Source organism: Phacochoerus africanus, chromosome 1, assembly GCF_016906955.1.
Source record: "Phacochoerus africanus isolate WHEZ1 chromosome 1, ROS_Pafr_v1, whole genome shotgun sequence".
Classification (NCBI taxonomy): Eukaryota; Metazoa; Chordata; class Mammalia; order Artiodactyla; family Suidae; genus Phacochoerus; species Phacochoerus africanus.
In genome coordinates, this window is record NC_062544.1 from 283,825,257 (window position 1) to 283,843,964 (window position 18,708).

The following is an 18,708-nucleotide window of genomic DNA, read 5'->3' on the forward strand; positions in this document are numbered from 1 at the left end:
GCAGGGAGGAGTACGCGCTAAGTACTCTGTGGCACCGTGATGGAATAAGGGAAAGATGAAGCAACCGAGGAGAGGATAAGTGCAGTCATTTGGGAAATAAATGCAGATAAATGTGTATCTGTCCATTGAGTCCTTGAAGAAGTAACGCTTAGTAGTTTTTTCTTTTCTAGGCAAGTAAAATACAAGAAAATACTGAACTCGTGGGAGTGGAAATTCTTTAAAAAACAAGCAAAATAAAGACTGCTACAGACAAAGACTTGAAAACAGAAGATTTACTTAAAAATTAAGGCTGTCTTGTAGCCTTATCTAATGAATTCGTTTTACCCATTGCCACGCCAGCTGTAATTAAAGAAAAGTAGGCTCAAAGAAAGCTACCTCGACTTTATTAAGGTTTATCTAAAGGTGACTGATTTTCAGAAATTAGAATGATCTGGAAGAGTTCCTGTCTTGGTGCAGCAGAAACGAACCTGACTAGGAACCATAAGGCTGCAGGCTCGATCCCTGGCCTTGCTCAGTGGGTTAAGGATCTGGCATTGCCGTGAGCTGTGGTGTAGGTTGCAGACACCACTTGGATCCGATGTTGCTGTAGCTGTGGTGTAGGCCGGCAGCAACAGCTCCGAATAGACCCCTAGCCTGAGAACCTCCATATGCCACAAGTGAGGCCCTAAAAGGACAAAAGGAAAAAAAAAAAGAAATTAGAATGATCATCTAATATGCTATCTGTACAATAAGAACTCAAGAACTGGTCCAGGTTTAAATTTCAGTTCAATGAGTCATAAACCCATCTCCAATAGGATGAGTTAAGGGAAGTCGTATACCTCATGTGCCTTATCTATGCTATTAAATAGCATCACCAAAGAGATATATTTACTTAAAACCACATCATAGAATATTTTCCATATATATTATAAAATATGATACAGCCCGTGAGGAAGGAGTGCAAACAAGAAACTTTACTATAAACTCACTGAGTGCTCCCATAGTATCTTCCATCACGTTCCGTCACAAGTGAGTGGGTACAGTTCCACGTTCTGCACAGCAGGCCCTCATTGCTCATCCACGCCAAATGCAACAGTCTGCATCCACCAACTCCAAACTGCCAGCCCTTCCCACTGCCTCCCACCCTGCAACCCCAGGTCTGTTCTCCATTTCCCTGACTTGGTTTCTTTCCTGCAGATGGTCACTTGTGCCATATTTTAGAGTCCACATGTAAGTGATAACACATGGTATTTGTTTTTCTCTTTCTGACTTAATTAGTACAAGTATATATATGTATAACTGTGTCACTTTGCTGTACAGCAGAAATTGATGGAACACTGCAAATCAACTATACTAATTTTTTTAATAAAATAAAATAAAATCGCCCAGTGGTAACACCAGGAGGGAAGCTACTATTTATCGAGGTCAGCCTTGCGGCACCTGTTCCTTCAATACAATCCCTTTCAAAACATCGTTCAGTGTTTGATAAATAATGTCTCCTCCACTGGCAGGGAAGTTAATGTTTTGTAAAGCCAAATTATTTAATTATTTAATTTTCAAAGTGTGTTGAACATTAGAACATTTATATGTAATTTTTTTAAAAAATTGAGGTGAAATTTATAGACGGTAATGTACACAGGGTTTAAGTGTACAGTTTGATAGGTTATGCAACAATTCATGAAGTCCACACCCCTATCAAGACTTAGAGTATTTCCAAGCTCCCAGAAAGTTTCCTCAGGTCCTTTCCCTGCCAACTGCCAATCCTCCTTCCCAGTGGCGACTGCTCTTCTGACTTTGACCTTCACGGATCAGCTTCCTAGTCTAGAATTTCCTATAAATGGAATCTTAAGGGTCTGTCACTCTTTTTGTTCTGGCTTCTTTACTCAGCATTCGTCTGTATTCTGGGTGTGCTGGCAGTCTGTCCTATTTACCTGTAGAGTAATCATTGACAGGGGAAAATTTACCGCTGCTGTTAGCAAACTGTTTTCACTTTCTTTTGATTTTGTCTCTCTTTTCCTCTCTTGCCACCTTCCTTTGTGTTCCTTCGCTGTTTTTTGTATTGAAAAATTGTATTTATGTTGATGCCTTTCTTTTTTTCTTTTGTGTATTTGTAGATTTCCTAACAGGTTTCTGTACACACCCATACCATCAGCACATGTAGGTACACTCATGCCTACCATTTAAAACGCTATCCTCCATGTGTCTTTTTCTTGCCTAAGTGCAAAGGCTATATGACCGCTAGCACACTGGTGAAGAGAAATGTTGAGAGCAGACATGCCTGTGTGGTACTCAAACACGAGCACGGAGAGTAGGAAACACCTTAGGTTTTTCTTCATAGATGTCTTTTACTACATCGAGACTGTTACCTGCTACCACTTGCTTGCTGAAAGGGTTTTTTTTTTTTTTTTTTAGATGTTCTTTTTAAATCAAGAACAAATGCTGACTTCTGGAAAATTATTTTCATCTGCTTTATTAATATTTGTGGGTTTTCTACTTTATTAGGATGGTGAATTCTATGGATTGATTTTGAAAGAGTTCACTAAGCTTGCATCCTGATGATAAAGTGCACTTTCTGATGATATGCCATCCTTTGCCTAAAGTGGTGATTCAGTATGCTAATATTATGTTAAAGTTTTTGCACCTATATTCATGTCAAATAAGTTTACAATTTAAATTCTCATAACAGATGTAGAGCTACTCCAATTTCCCTATGATCTTATGTCTATTTTGATAACCTATTTCTTTGAAATCATTTACCATTTGATTCAAATTGTGAAATATATGGCATAAAATTGTCCCAAATATTCTTTATTATCCTTTTAATTGGTATTTATAGAAGCTATAAGAACAGTTGCCTTTGTATTAGTTTTCTACGCATGCTGCAAGAGTGGCTTTACAACACAAATTCTTATCTCGCTGTTCACATGGTCAGAGATCTAAAATGTGTACTCTACAGTTTTGGGGTATAATAGTCTCTAAATACCGAGTTCTACAGTTGATGGTGTTCTTTAAGTTTTCTCCATTCTTACTCATTTTCTCTCTACGTGTTCTCCCCAATACTGAGAAAGGCGTGTGACAATTCTCAGTTGTCACTGGTGATTAGTCTATTTTCATTTCGATCAGAATGTGATTCATGCCTTTGAACATCTGTTATTAGGTTTGTCCACATCTAGATTTCTGTCTTTTTATCATTATAACTAACTAGTCCTTGTTTACCTTTAGTAATATTCCCTGTCATGAAGTCTGTTTCATTTAATATCAATGCATCCAATCTCACTTTTTATGACTGGCCTTTTTCTATCACTTTAAATAGTTTTTACCTTTAAAGTGTAGTAGCAGGTATTTGAATTTTGCTCTTTTATGTAGACTGTCAATCTTTGCTTTTTGATTGGTGTATTTGGTCCACTTATACAAATGCAAGTATTGATATGGTTGTGTTTATACTTTCATTTACCTATTTGTTTTCTATTTTTTCCCATCTCTTGTTTTCCTATTTTTTATGTTTAATTGAACATATTTTAACATTCTTCTTTATCTGTTCTGTATAATAGCTATGCCCACTTTTTTTTTTTCATTTTTGGTAACTGCCCAAGATTACATTGTACATATTTAACTAGCACCATCTATGTTCAAATAATATTATGCCACTTTATGTATGATGCTGGAAGAATTTTAGAATAGTACAATTCCATTTTCCTTTTTCCTGTCCTTTCTGCTGTTATCATTGTATATTTTATTTTATTTTATCTTTTATCTTTTTTTTTTTTTGTCTTTTCTAGGGCCGCACCCATGGCATATGGAGGTTCCCAGGATAGGGATCCAATCGGAGCTGTAGCTGCTGGCCCATGTCAGAGCCACAGCAAGGTGGGATCCGAGCTGCGTCTGTGACCTACACCACAGATCATGGCAACGCTGGATTCTTAACCCACTGAGCGAGGCCAGGGATCGAACCCGCAACTTCTTGGTCCCTAGTTGGATTCGTTAACCACTGAGCCACAATGGGAACTCCATATTTTATTTTTTATGTTATAAATCTCACAATAATTCTTAAACATCAAAATACTTCTAAAGGAAATAAGATGTCTGTTACCTTTAGCCATAAATTTATGATATTTAGAGATCTTCATTCTTCTTGCAGATCAGTTTCCATCTGGAATTGCCTTCTTTTACAGCTTTAAGAACGTGCTTTCATCTTTATTGTAGTGAAGTCTTCTTTGTGATTAATTTTCTCAACCTTTGTCTGAAAATGCTTTGTTTCTCCTTTATTTTTGAAGGATATATTTTTGTCTGGTTATAGAATCCTAGATTAAGGCGATTCTCCTCCTCTATCTCCTTTCAGAATTTTAAAGATGCCACTCCACTCTATTCTGGTTTGAATTGTTTCTGGTGTGTGGTCTGAAGTTTTCCTGGTTCCTGTGTATATAATGAATCCAGCTTCTCTGGTTTAATATTTTATCATTGGTTTTTAACAATTTGATTATGATGTCCCATGACATGGTTTTTCTTTGTGCTTATTTTTCTTGGGTTTCTTTAATCATATTTTTCATCACATTTGGACGTTTTCAAATCGCCATTGTTCAGATGTAAGTTTTTCCTGTCCTTTTTTTCTGAGACTCTAACTATATGTATGTATACATATATATGACTCCTTGATGTTGCTCCCACTTCACTGAGTCATTGTTTACTATTTTTAGTCTTTATCTGTCTGTAAAAAAATTCTGGGTATTTTTTTCTTGCCCACTTTTTAAGTTGTTTTTGTTCCTCAGTGTCCAATATCTCACTAAATATATCCACTTAATTTCTCATTTCTGAGAGTGTATTTTTCGGATCTAGAAATTGTTTCTTTTCTTTTTTTTTTTTTGCTGTTGGTTATTTTATTTTTAAATGTTCTATACGTCTCTCCCTGCATTCCCTATGTATTCACTTATTACACACATCTTTTCGTTTGAATTTTGGAAATGTTTTTGATAGCTGCTTTGAAACTTTGTCTGCTAATTCCAACATCTTGGTGTCCATTGGTCTATGTACTTTATTTTATTTTCCCTCAATGTTTGGCCCACATTTCCCTGTTTCTTCACATATCCAGTAATTATGTGCAAGGTATTGTATAGATGCACGATATTGAGAGTCTGGATTTTGTCATCTTCCTCTGAAGAGTGTTGACTGTTATTCTTGCATACAGTTAACCTACTGGTGAAGAAGATTTATCCTGTGAAGGCCACCTTTAGCCTTTTTAATTAAGGGTGGTCTAGAGTGGCCCTATTCCAAAGCTCTGTTAGGCCTCGGTGTTTGGACTCTGAGAGAGCTGGATCCCCCATGAATTCTCTACTCTGCCTAGTCAGAACACCAGCATTTCTCAGCGCTGTGTAAATTCGAGAGTCTTTACTCAGCTCACATATTCCTAAGAGTGTTTCTCTGCTGGATTTCCTACTGTCTCATCCTATGCATGCAAAGTGTAGTATTCAGCTAAAGACTCAAAGAAACCATGAAACAGAGTTTTTAGAAGTCTGTCTTTGATTTCTAGTATGCTTTCCTGCAATATGCAGCACCTCAATAGTTTTAAATGTTTATCTTTGTTTGTGTTGATCAGAAAAATCACTATTATCTACCTGAGCTCTGCATCCCTTTATCATGCTTTGGAAAGTGTACCAGGCAGAAATCTGGAGTTTGATCTGGTGCTTAAGTCATAGACTTCTCTCCGCTCAAGGATCACAGCCCTGTACTGCCGGTTTCACTGCCTAAAAATAGTTACCTTATAAATGTTTATCCAGTATTATAATTGTTTATGGTAAGAGGACAAATCCATTACATGTTATTCTCTGATGACCCCAGTCAATTAATTTTAAATTTATCTTTTAAGTTATTTGACCCAAAATCTGCCTCCCTGAAATTACCAACATTTTTGTTGGTTCTACCTTCTTGAGCCCTACCATGGTTACTATTATACGAGTTTGGGCTTATTCCACTGTTGGAAGGAACCTAGCTGACTCACTCGAGGACTTGGATCCTGCAATTCTCTCTCTATCCTGCCACGTGTTTGCTTCCCTCTGCTGCTCATTCCCATCCGTAGGTAAGCTCTCCTTGTCCCATGTCCATCTCTAATTTCCTCTTTAGTTTTTTGCTTTCTGTCACAGCAACATTTCTGAAAATATAAAAGTAGTTGTATTTTCCTGAGTTCGCATGCATTTACCTCCCTTTCATTTTTCAGATCCACTAGTCAGGTCGTCACTGAAGCCATGCCATTCTGAAAGGTCACAAACAATACCCATCTTCCTAAAACCCGACGGCCAATTCTTGGTTTTCCTCTTTTCCTCCTTTCAGTGGGATGTGATATACTATTGCCTATCTTTCTTGGCATATTTCCTACTCTGCTTTGCTGAGCACGCGTCAGGACCCTCTTGTTTCTCTAATAGCATTCTCTCCCTTGTGACAGCTGCTCCTCTCTGCACTTCTGTTGAAGACACTTTCACTTACCTTATTAGGAAAAATATGTGCTTCAATTAAGGATTCCTCTTTCTCTCTCTTGCTACGTTCCCAATGTTTTGCTTGCTTTGCCTCCAAAACATATTGAAAATTCAACTGCTTCTCATTACTCTGGCCATGACCAAAAGGCACGCAAGGCACATTTTCGCTTGCCTTCACTTCTTTTTTTTTTATTTTTTAAAGTTGTATGGAAGTGCTACTGGTGTGCAAGGCTGTGGCAGTTTCTGCTGAATGACAGAGTGGTTGAGTGATCCATGTCCACACGTCCATTCTTCTTCAGATTCTCTTCCCACGTAGATGATCACAGAACATTAGATAGAGTTCCCTGTGCTATAAAGCAGGCCCCTGCTGTATCTTGCTTTAACTTCTGAAATAGCCTCTTACTTAATATCCTTGCTTTCTGGGCCTGCCGGTTCTTTACGCAGCTGCTAGTGTGATGAATAAGAACATAATCAGGCCATGCTGCTGGCCTAGTTAAAGTCACCAATGGCCTCTATTTGCATTTAAAAAATCATACTTATAAAATAGCTGTATATTCACATTACCCAGCGTGCTTGGAATTAAACTTGGCTGCACAGGGTCCCACCTCCAATGATGTTATTGGACTTCCACCTGGACATCAGGACATTTTTAAAGCTTCCCACATGATTCTAATGTGTGACAAAATTCAAGAACCACTAACAGGTGATTTTTGAATTAAAAAAAAAAAAAGAACACCCTCAGATACCTGGGAGATGGGTCGACTCCCAAAGATTATGGCTTAATTGGGCTCAGTCGGGACCAGAACACATGGTGAAGTCCAGATGGGGAACCACGTCCCCACTATCCCATCCTTGACGCCCTCTCCAGCCACGGACCTGCTTGTGAGGCACATTCTGCTGCTCAGGTTGAGATCACCTACCCAGGAATTTGATGTTAACTTCACAGAAACTTAGCTAACATATCTGAAGGATAAACATACGTTGCCATTTATCCGATTGTGATCAGCTACACTTTCCCAAATGGCTAAGGCTGAGTTTCAGTCCCTCTGACCTTTGCCTTGGTCAGAAAAGCCTGGCTGCCTTTCTTGCAAAGGCAAGTGATTCATAGGATATTCATGTACATTTTTATCTAGCATTTCTGTTCTCTGACCTAGATCCTTCAGAGCAGACTGCACAGGGAACAGGCTGATGCACTCACTTCTCTGTCCTTCACAAACGATAGTAGGAATCACTTTTTCTTATAAGAAAGCACTTGGGAAGCAGTACCAGGATAGTTCTTATTTTGACATATCTTCCAAAAATGGGAAAAATCATGGATCTGAATTTTATCAGTATAAGGCCATTTGCACCTTTGATTTGTATCTAACTGAATGTATATGTTCTTATTCAGGAAACATTTTTCTTCTTTAGAAATACAAAGCTGGTTCCTTCATATGAATTATAAATATGCTTCGCTTCATTCTGTTGACAAATAGACAGAATGAGCATTCCTTTCCTGCCAGAAAAGAAGCAGACGTGTCATGGGGACAAGCGTAAGCCCTGAGGGAGGACGTGGGATTTGCTGCTCAGGAAGGAGTCAGCTTACGTCCACTGATTGTCCTGAAGGCCACAGAAACCATGGCCCCCTGACAGTAACAACGAGAGCCCAATGTTCAAGAACTTTAAAATGCAAATAATAAACAAGAACATAAATCTTCAGTTTCATAACCGCTTTCTCAATGCGGATAAATGTGGTACTGATTGATGAATCCATACAGCTCGTGGAGAATCATAAAACCACGGAACACCCACGCTCAACAGACTCTGGAGCACTCTAGCTGCTCATTCTGCAGACGACGAGTATGAACCTTAATGGGAATGTGGCGACTTGGATAGAGGTTGGAAGTAAGACTGTAGCTTACACTTTTGGTGCATTGAGGGACCTGCCAACGTTTTTTACAAGGTAAGTTATCTTATGCTATTTTTTCCATAAATTTTACATTTTGCTTACTTTAATAAATATTTCAATACCCTCACAAAATAATGACAGGTTTAATGCTCAACAGAAGAGAGGAACAAAAAAAACCACAATTCTAAAACTAAGTAACTATAAAAAGCTATTATTTTATGACTTTGGAAAAACTGTGATATATGGCTTTGACAAGTATTATTATTATTATTATTTTTTTTAAGCTCACACCTGTGGCTTATGGAAGTTTCCAGATGAGGGGTCCAATCAGAGCTGCAGCTGACAGCCTATGGCATAGCCACAGCGACACCAGATCCAAGTCGCATATGTGGCCTACACTGCAGCTCATGGTAATGCCAGATCCTCAACTTACTAAGCAGGGTCAGGGATTGAACCTGCATCCTCATGGATTCTAATCCGATAGTGCTAAATAACTAGGTTCATTACCTCTGAGCTGCAATGGGAACTCTGACAAATATTATTTTTAAAAACCATCAATCAAAATGATAATATAAAAGGTACTGTGGAGTTCCTGCCGTGGCGCAGTGGTTAACGAATCCGACTAGGAACCATGAGGTTGTGGGTTCGGTCCCTGCCCTTGCTCAGTGGGTTAACGATCTGGCGTTGCCGTGAGCTGTGGTGTAGGTTGCAGACGCGGCTTGGATCCCGCGTTGCTGTGGCTCTGGTGTAGGCCGGTGGCTACAGCTCCGATTGGACCCCTAGCCTGGGAACCTCCATATGCCGCAGGAGCGGCCCAAGAAATAGCAAAAAGACAAAAAAAAAAAAAAGGTACTGTGTAAAATAATACAACACGGTAAGAGCTCATGGACTTTGGTCCTCAAAAATCATTGAGCTGGGGTTCCCATCGTGGTTCAGTGATTAACGAACCCGACTAGGAACCATGAGGTTGCGGTTCAATCCCTGGCCTTGCTCAGTGGGTTAAGGATCCAGTGTTGCCGTGAGCTGTGGTGTAGGTTGCACACATGGCTCAGATCCCACGTTGCTGTGGCTCTGGCGTAGGCTGGTGGCTACAGCTCCAATTCGACCCCTAGCCTGGGAACCTCCATATGCCGCAAGTGTGGCCCTAGAAAAGGCAAAAAAACAAAACAAACAAAACAAAGCAAAACAAAAAAACGAAAAAAATTGCGCTAACGTAGGGAAGCCCGATTTCAAGAATTAAATTCCATAGTCCTCACATCTCCTTTCATTCATTTCTTTGTGAATTTTTTGAGATATCATTACTTTAGGCAAACAAAACCTTGGCTTAGAGTTTAGGGTAGTTCATTGTTGGTTTCTACAGGTGTGTGTGTGTGTGTGTGTGTGTATGCATGTGTGTTTGGATGGGATGGTGGTGGATTCTATGAATTCTGGTTATTTTCGTACTTCAAGCAAACACCATTGGCGGGTGTTGCTGGATTTGATGCGTGGACGCCATGCATCCTAAGTCTCTCCCTACCTCTCACGATTAGCTGGCTCTGGTGCTCCACCGCTGCTGCCTCATTCCGGGCTATGCAGGTGTAATTCCCATTGTGCATCAGGGAGAGGTTGGAAATCCTTAAGGAGCTCGTGAAGTCAATGTTGTCGATGGTCACCCCGAGGCTCGCGGGGATTGGCCGGCCGTCCTTCTGCCAGGTGATGGTGATGGGCAAGTCCCCTGAGACCACAACACACGGGATGAAGACCCGCTGTCCAATGGAGAATCTTGGAAACTCAAAGGGTTGGATAAAAGGTGGGACTGCAAGGAAAGACAAGAAAAAGTGATGGAGGAAAGATGACAAACTGTACAAGCTCTACACTCTCTTCTTCAACCCTTTCGCGTGACCTTAAAAGAGCAACACCATCACTGCCTTAGCATCTAAGTGTGTGACCAAGTGGGAGATCTGAAACCGTGCTCTCCCGTTATTTGAATTTTCTCATCGTCCTGAATGAAACGTGTGGCTTACGTTGTACTTCAGCAAATACGTGTAATCTAATTTATTTTGATAAATGTTTTACATTCAATAACCATTTTTAAAGGAGACATTTCAGATTCTGTAGTTGTCAGTGTAAATACTGTCAAAGAGGGATTTGGGTTTGGTTTTTTCTGTCAGAAGCTTTTTAAAATGATGTGTGCAAGGGGAGATTTCTTTCCAGCTTTGCTAATATTAGCACAACTACTGTGCCCCCTTCAATTCATCCCACATCTTGTTAATAGGCATGCTTTAAGCCTAGTGAAGAAGCAGAGATTACAGTTTTGTGGTTAACCATTTTTTTATGCCCAAATCTCGAGTGGTAGCAAATGATAATTTGAAAGATTTATGTCAGGATAATTGCATCATTACTCTGCACCTCTGCACTCTGATTTGTAGAGAGGTGTTGCTACTGCAGATAAGGTTATAACATTCAGCACGGTCAGTTGTGGACACAGACATGCTCAACCCGGAAAGTTCTCTTCTGATTTACCTTCCCTAATAAACTGCTGTTTGTTCTTCTTGCTTCAGGACCATTCTCCTCGGCAACTTCCTAGATGGCCTTGGAGGATATCAGCATCATAAAGAGGTTCAAAATGGAGCCAGAGGAGCCAACTTTGAATCTTATGTTAGTTACTTATTAGCCATGGGATCCTGGGCAAGATATCAATACACTCTTCCTATCAGCCTTTTGGGAGAGTAATTCACAAATGACTAAGATTATTAAACCTGTAATAACTGAATATGAACCAGTTATGATGCTAGGCGAGTCTACAAAAGGAAGTTCAGCAGGATGTCTGCAAGAGTTATTCGTTCAATCAGCTGTGGTCTTATTTCAATGATCGGCTCAGGGAAGATGTCAGGGATTCAGCTGAGAAATATCTGAACGGAAACTACTCCTCCATCCATCCGTCCGTTCATTCATTCATGCTGGAAGGACTTACTGAGCACCTGGCATGTGCTTGACTACACTGTGTGTGCTCAACAGACAGTAATGAACACATTATATCATCTCAACACAGTGGAGCTTCCCTGGCTTGTCACAGGCAGGGATTTCAGCAAAGTTTAGCAGTGCCTGTTCTCTTATTTAATATTATCGTCACTGCTACCACACACTTTCCAAAGAAGCTCGGGCTCAGAACTGCAAACACAGCCAGAGTTTGTAAGCAGGTGTCTCAAGTTAGGTTTTTCCAGACAAGCAAACAAACAAATAGACGAGGGTATATGTTCAATGTCAAAAGTGCTGCAGCTTCTCGATATAAAGTTAGAGCTTTGGGTCTTTGAGACGTTGATCTGGGGCTAAGAGGAAAAATCACTCAGGAAGGGGTTCGAGATGGTGCTTGTAGACTAGTGAGTTAGTGATGTTTTAGAAACATGGATGACATGAATTTCGGTTTTGTTTTCTTTTTTCTTTTTTACAACTTTGTATTGAGGTATAGTTGCTTTCCAATGTTATGTTAGTTTTGGGTGTATAGCAAAGTGATTCAGAATATATACGTATTATTTTTCATATTCCTTCGTTTAAATTACAGTAGAGTTGATTTATAGTGTTGTGTGAATTTCTGCTGTACAGCATTGTGGCCCAGTCATCATACATACATTTACATTATCTTTTCCATGCCATCGTCCATCATGTTCTATCCTAAGAGACTGGATAGAGTTCCCTGTGCTGTACAGCAGGACCTCGTGGCTTATCCGTTGTAAACGCAACAGTTTGCATCCACTAACCCAGACTTGCTTTCTTTTTCAACTCTGACTCCTCTGTAGCTAATTCTTGCCTCTGTTCTTGAAAAACAGAGACCTCGCTCTACCCTGTAACTTTCTTCTGCTATTAGAAGATACTCTTACATTTAATAATTATTGACCGCCTACATCCTGCATAGATCAAGCTGGATTACAGTGTGTTTGTTCACCGTCATTGTTAGGTGAAGAAAGTTCCCAGTTGCAGCAAAAGTGCCTGTATTTCTACACATGGTGCCCGGAGTGTCAGACATGTTGACTCCGTATGTAAATATTAACACTTAATAAACTGCCGTTTTTAAACAACTCCATTTCCTCTTCTACGGTTTTTTACAGAAACCTAATTTCGAGTTGACTCAGACAAACACAGGAGCACCCCGGCTTGGTGCTCCTTATCTGAATTGCAAATCTTGTTTCTAAGACAAGAACTTTGGAGCCAGTTCCCTGGCTTTAACACCAGCTCTCCTACAGACCAAAGTTACAGGCAGCCCCCTGTGCCTCAGTTTCCTCATTTATAAAACAAGGAGCTGCTGTGGGCAGTGACCGAGTTAACACAGGGGTGCAGAGACTTGCACAGGCCCCTGAATGAGGTGCTTAGCAGTGATCCTATTTCATAACCTTTCGTATGAGGAAAAACCCAGAACAGTTAAGTGAAACATGAGTGGGCAAGAAAAAGGACTCATTTGCTCTTGTCGGTTGTAACAGGGGGAAAAAGTAAATACATAGACCTTACTTTCTATCCCCCAGATCAAGGAAGAAGGGAAAGATACAGCACTTTTTCTCCCTTTTTTGACCACACTTGTGGCATGTGGAAGTTCGAGGGCCAGGGATCCAGTCCAAGCCGGAGCTGTGACCTATATCACAGCTGCAGCATGCCAGATCCTTAACCCACTGTGCCCGGCTGGAGGTTAAACCAGCCCTCCACAGAGACAAGCCAGACCATGAACCCACTATGCCACAGCAGGAACGCCATAGCGCCTTTTGAACTGTGTATTTAGTAAGATACCAATATGGGGTGCAGGCTGTCAGTAATTATTACATACAATTGTGTCTTCTTTATGGCGGAAGAAAGTTTAAGGATAGAGAAAAGGCAGGTGCCTATTATTTTTTAAGAATAGAAACAAGAAGCAGCTATAGGGGAACAACTAAAAAAAATCATGCATTCTGTAATTCTGAAATACCTGAAATTCACTGATGTATAGAACTTTAAGAAGTGTAATTATAGTTACAGAAGCAAGTCTCAGAACACTGAGACAAAAAGTGGCACTGCTGGAAATGAAGACTGACGCCTGCCAAGAAGTGCAGACAAAGGCCAGAAAGCCCAGGCACCCACCTCACTCGTGTCCCTCAAAGGGTAGCCCCTTGCTCTGAACATTGCATTTTAAACGTCAGCGGTTCCCGTTGTGGCTTGGCAGGTTAAGAACCCAATAGAGAGTCTGTGAGGATGTAGGTTCAATCTCTGGCCTGGCTCAGTGCATTAAGAATCCAGTGTTGCTGTGGCTGTGGCGCAGGCCAGCACCTGAGGCTCTGATTCAACCCCTAGCCCAGGAACTTTCTTATGCTGCAGGTGCAGCCATAAAAAAAAAGAAAAACAAACTTTTGTGGCACTCATCTCATTCCTTGGTCTAAACCAGATGTTGAGAATTCAGATTTTTTTTTTTTTTTTTTTTAGGGCTGCACCTGTGGCATATAGCAGTTCCCAGGCTAGGGGTCCAATCAGAGCTGCAGCTGCTGGCCTACACCACAGGCACAGCAACACCAGATCTGAGCTGTGTCTGTGACCTATACCACAGCTCATGGCAACGCCAGATCCTTAACCCACTGAGTGAGGCCAGGGATTGAACCTGCATCCTCATGGATGCTAGTCAGATTCGTTTCCGCTGAGCCACCATGGCAACTTCAAGAATTCAGGCATATTGAGGAGGACTTGGTGAGGATGAAAGCAGCTCTTCTGCCCCCTTCCCTGTTTGCCCTGTTTGCCCATTTCCGTCCCCCTCTAACCTTAAAAGAACCTAAGTATCGGAATGAGATCACCAAGCAATTGAAACTAGCTCCTGACTTTTGCTCTCCTGAGTGCACGCCATGCCTTGTCTAACCTGTTGATTCATCTTCTAAATAAAAAGAAGTAAGACGGAAGCAGTAAGCAGTTTAAAAATGACTAGCTCTCTCCACCCAACAGCCCCCTTAGCAATCCTGCAGGCAGACGGTGCAGACAAGATAACATCCGAAGAAAGAGTGAGCCAGTATATGCTCAATGGAGATGAATCAGAACCCAACCTCCTGCCTCAAGGATTCCCTGAGATTCTCCCCCCCGCCCCCAATTTTTCCCTTTAAAAACTGTCACAATGAGAAAAATCTTCAGAGCTTGTCTCTGGACACAAGTCCACCTTCTCCCCAGATCGCTGGCTCTTCCGGTGAAAGCACCTTTCCCTTCTACTGACACTTGCCTCTTGGATCATTTGGCTTGTGAGCTGTGAGCAGCCAAACTTGGGTTGGTAACAGGGAGGAACTAAGCTACATATAAACTACAGAAACTATAAAAAGTAGATACAATGTAACACATGCAGCAAGAGAAGGAAAGTTTGTGTTGGGGCCCTGCCCTTCAGAGCCAGCTTGGTTTGCAGTTAATATAATATCATAGTGCACAACTAAGACTCTGACTCATAAGGTATCGCAAAATATTAAATTGGAAAAAGATACTATCTAAAATATTTGGTGTTGGTAGATGCAAACTATTACATTTAGAGTGTAAAGCAATGAGATCCTACTGTACAGCACAGGGAACTATATACCATCTCTGTTTTTTAAATTTATTTTTTAGTATAGTTGATTTACAATGTTCAGTCAATTTTTGCTGTATAGCATACACTCTCTTGCGATAGAACATGATGGAAGATGATATGAGAGAAAGAATGTATGACTGGGTCATTATGCTGCACAGCAGAAAGTGGCACAACACTGTAAATCAACCATACTTTAATAAAAAAATAAAATATTTAAAAACATATTTATAAAAAACTATCCAAGAGAGTTCAAATTTTCCATGATGAAAGGAAGAATTTAGTGAGAGGGAAAAGTCATTTTCCCGGAATAATGTCAAAATCAGGTTTGTGACTTCTAGTTTTGCTGGCCACATTACGTTGGGCGCCCTTTTTTAAATGCCAATTAAATCAAAGGACGAAGGTGCAAGCACATCACTCCTTCCCTCACCATACATGTCATCTCCCTTGCTTCGGCCATGAATCACAAGTCTGATCCACAACATCCTTAAAAATACCGTAAGGGGTCCAAGATCTTCTATTTACATTCATGAGATACAACACTGGGGGGGGAAAGTAAACCAAGAGAGTCAAAAACCCTTGTAATGATTTTGGTAAATCCAAACCACCCGTTTGAGGCATACTGCTTATTTTATCCGATTCATTACATCATCTTTGAAGGTTAATTCTCTGGATCTTTTTGACAGGGAAACCTTGTAACATAACAGGAGCAGAAATTCTGAATGTGACCGGCAGCAGGCGGCACATGACCTTCCTACATAAAATACGCAAATAGTAGCTGAATGTCACTTCTTACCCGGTTTGTGTATTTCATTCTACATAATGGTGGGGGTTCCTTTCTTTGAGGCAGCTCAGAGCCACTGAATGCTGGCCAATGTTAACTTAGATTCTTATTCTTTCTAACCTCTTAACAAGAATATTAAATCAGGCTGTGTCTTGTCCTACAGTAATTGGCTGTAAGTTTTTTTTTCATAGGGGACAAAACAGTTCTTACTTTTCCCCCCAGAGCAGAGTATGACAAACTGAAAGAAATGGTTGGGTGTGTTGGTCAATCTTGGGCAATTAGTGGTGTTATCTTGATCCTGCTCTTTTTTTAGGGCCGTACCCACAGCATATGGAAGTTCCCAGGCGAGGGGTCAAATCAGAGCCACAGCTGCCGGCCTACACCACAGCCACGGCCACGGCCACACCAGATCCAAGCAGCATCTGTGACCTACACCACAGCTCACATCAATGCCGGCTCCTTAACACACTGAGCGGGGCCAGGGATTGAACCCTTGTCCTCATGGATGCTAGTCAGCTTCGTTACCACCGAGCCACAACGGGAATACCTGCTCCCGTTTTTTTCAACTCTCTGATTCCATCTCTTCAGGTATAGTGGTGTCGAGGGAGGCCTTTATGTGGCACGTGCCAGCCCCAGAGCCCAGGTGGTTCATAGAAGAAGCTCCGTTTAGCATTCTTCTACTTTTCTCTCTTCATAATTCTTACCTTTTTTCTTTTTGTCCCAAGGCTCATAATTCACTGGGAAAATCAAGTACATCACATGCATGTTGAGACTCAGAGGCTCCACTGCCATACACATGTTCATCAATCCCACATTCTGTCACTTCATTTCCAGGGGTAATTTAACCCCAGGGGTTTCCACACAAAAGCTTCAGGTTGGCAGCTTTGGGTAACTGACTGCTCACAGAACCTGCCTCAAGCCAAAGTCTGCTGAGTCCCGGCTGTGGATATTTTAATCTTCCCAGCTCCTTCTCTCCATTCTGCTTAACAAGCCCTTTCTTCCCACCCTTGAAGAAAACCATCTTTTTCTGTGTTTCATAAAGTCTCCAAAAATCGCATCTCCTAATCCCGCCCACTCTGGGAATACAAATCCCATGGCTGGTCTCTGGGAGTTGGGTCCCCACGACACATCCATTTCTGGTGCCCTGATGCCCACCAGGTGTGCTTAGAAGCTGCGGAAGCTCAGAGCTCTGTCCCGGCCATTCGCATGCCAGCTGGAGCTCTAAGCCCATGGGGCGGATGAACAGGGGCGACTCGTGGGGCCAGCACGTGGCTTGACGGACAGTCTACCCACAAGATTGGCTCCTGGTCCAGTTCTCTACTCTGCAGTGTGCTTTAGATTCCAAAATTGGACATGATGGATGCTTCATGATCCAGCTCTGCACCCGGTTCACACAACACGATTAAAGTCTTTCTTCATCTACCCCAAGAGCCTGTTGTTCAAGAGTCTATAAGGAAACGTACGACTCACATGAGTCAAGTGCTCTATAAAGTGCTCTGTATACAAGGCTGCCTCCTAAGTAGAGGGACCCAGGGGGCAGGAGGTGTATTGAGTTCCTCTTTTTCATTTCCCGGAACTAGTGGAATAAATAATGCCCTGTCCATCTTGATTGCATAATAACTCTTGAAAATGCCTTTAAAACGTGACAACGGACATCTGCTTATGCTTTGCACGTTAGACTCCTGAAGTTACAGATACAAAGGGAGATGCAGCCAATGTAACAAGGACAAGGTGGGAGGGACAAAAGCAAGGTTCCTCTTCAGCCTCATTAGCCGAGGGCCCGGGACTTCTAACTAGTGGACCCACAGAGCCATCTCTGCCCCTGCTGGTAGGGCAAGTTGGGGAGATAAAGTCAAGACCTGGCCTTGCTTACTCATGTATGGTCCTTTGTGCCAGCTCTGAACCACCACGTGAGCGTGTTCCCCTGAGCTGGGCTACTTCTGGGTCAGCAGCATCCAGGGATGCTCTTGCTCACCAGTCCTTGGCCTGCACCTGCTGGAGCAGGGCGGTCATGGGGGAGGCCCCACGAGGGCACGGTGCAGAAGTAGGAAGGGCACTGCTGGGGCCAGCAGGTATTAAAACAGAGGCTTACGCACGTGCACATGAACATGGGCGCCTCTGCCAGCCCTTCTTGACCTTGCTCTCTCAGCTCCCTCAGGGTTCCACATGAACTGATATCAACTGACACCCAAACACTGACCTAGAAATAAAAGGCAGGCGTGTGGCAGCAGAGTGTCCTCTGGCACTGCTGCTGGGTGGGAAGGACAGAGACGGAGGGAGGCACTGTCCCTCTGGTGTGGGAGAACGGCTTTCAGGGTCTGTCTCCGAAATGCCCTGAGAGAGCTGTGTCCTGGGCCTTTTTGCAACAGCCCAAACCATACACAATATAAAAAATTAAATAGGTTAAAAGTACCCATTTTCCTTCAGCTGGAGCTTGAAAACACCACATTTAAACTTCCCTGGCTGGATGAGGTAGGAGGCTTAGGTGCACTTAGGAAACTCTTTAAGACAAGTGACATAGCAAACACTGCAAGCTGGAGTGTCAGAGATCGCCCAGCTCTGGCTGCATTCTGCGCAGTAAAGAAATGTGCTCTTTTGTGGACAGAAAACAATAGTTGGGGCCAAGTGACATACATTTACCCCAATTTCAGAAAGTCAGGTTCAAGAAACTTGCCATGATTTGAAAGACTATTTATAATTAAAACAAACAAGAGTTCCCACTATGGCACAGCAAGTTAAGAATCTGACAGCAACAGCTTCGGTTGCTGTGGAGGCAGGGGTTCAATCCTCAGCCTGGCACAGCACGTTAAAGGATCCGGCGTTGCTACCTCTGCAGCTTGGACTCAAACCCTGGCCCAGGAACTTCCACATGCCTGGGTGTGGCCATAAAACAAAAACAAAAACCAAACATACATGCAAAATCATACACACAAACGTCACCATTCCCCCTCAAGTTGAATGCCCATGGTCCTTGGTCTGCACTCTCGTACTTTGTTAAAACATCGTCTGCTGTGGCTATTGCTGTGATAAAACATCTTTTCTCAGATTACGCTGCAATTTTTAC

At 41.9% G+C, this 18,708-nt stretch overlaps 1 protein-coding gene across 1 annotated transcript in view; it reads right to left on the bottom strand.

The window, feature by feature from the left end:
• Positions 1 to 18,708, bottom strand: part of DSCAM (DS cell adhesion molecule) — a 740,562-nt gene that overhangs the window by 273,175 nt on the left and 448,679 nt on the right. The window contains exon 9 of the mRNA XM_047796891.1: positions 9,848 to 10,126. Coding sequence (XP_047652847.1) covers positions 9,848 to 10,126 — 279 coding nt within the window. The remainder of the gene's footprint in view (positions 1 to 9,847; positions 10,127 to 18,708) is intronic.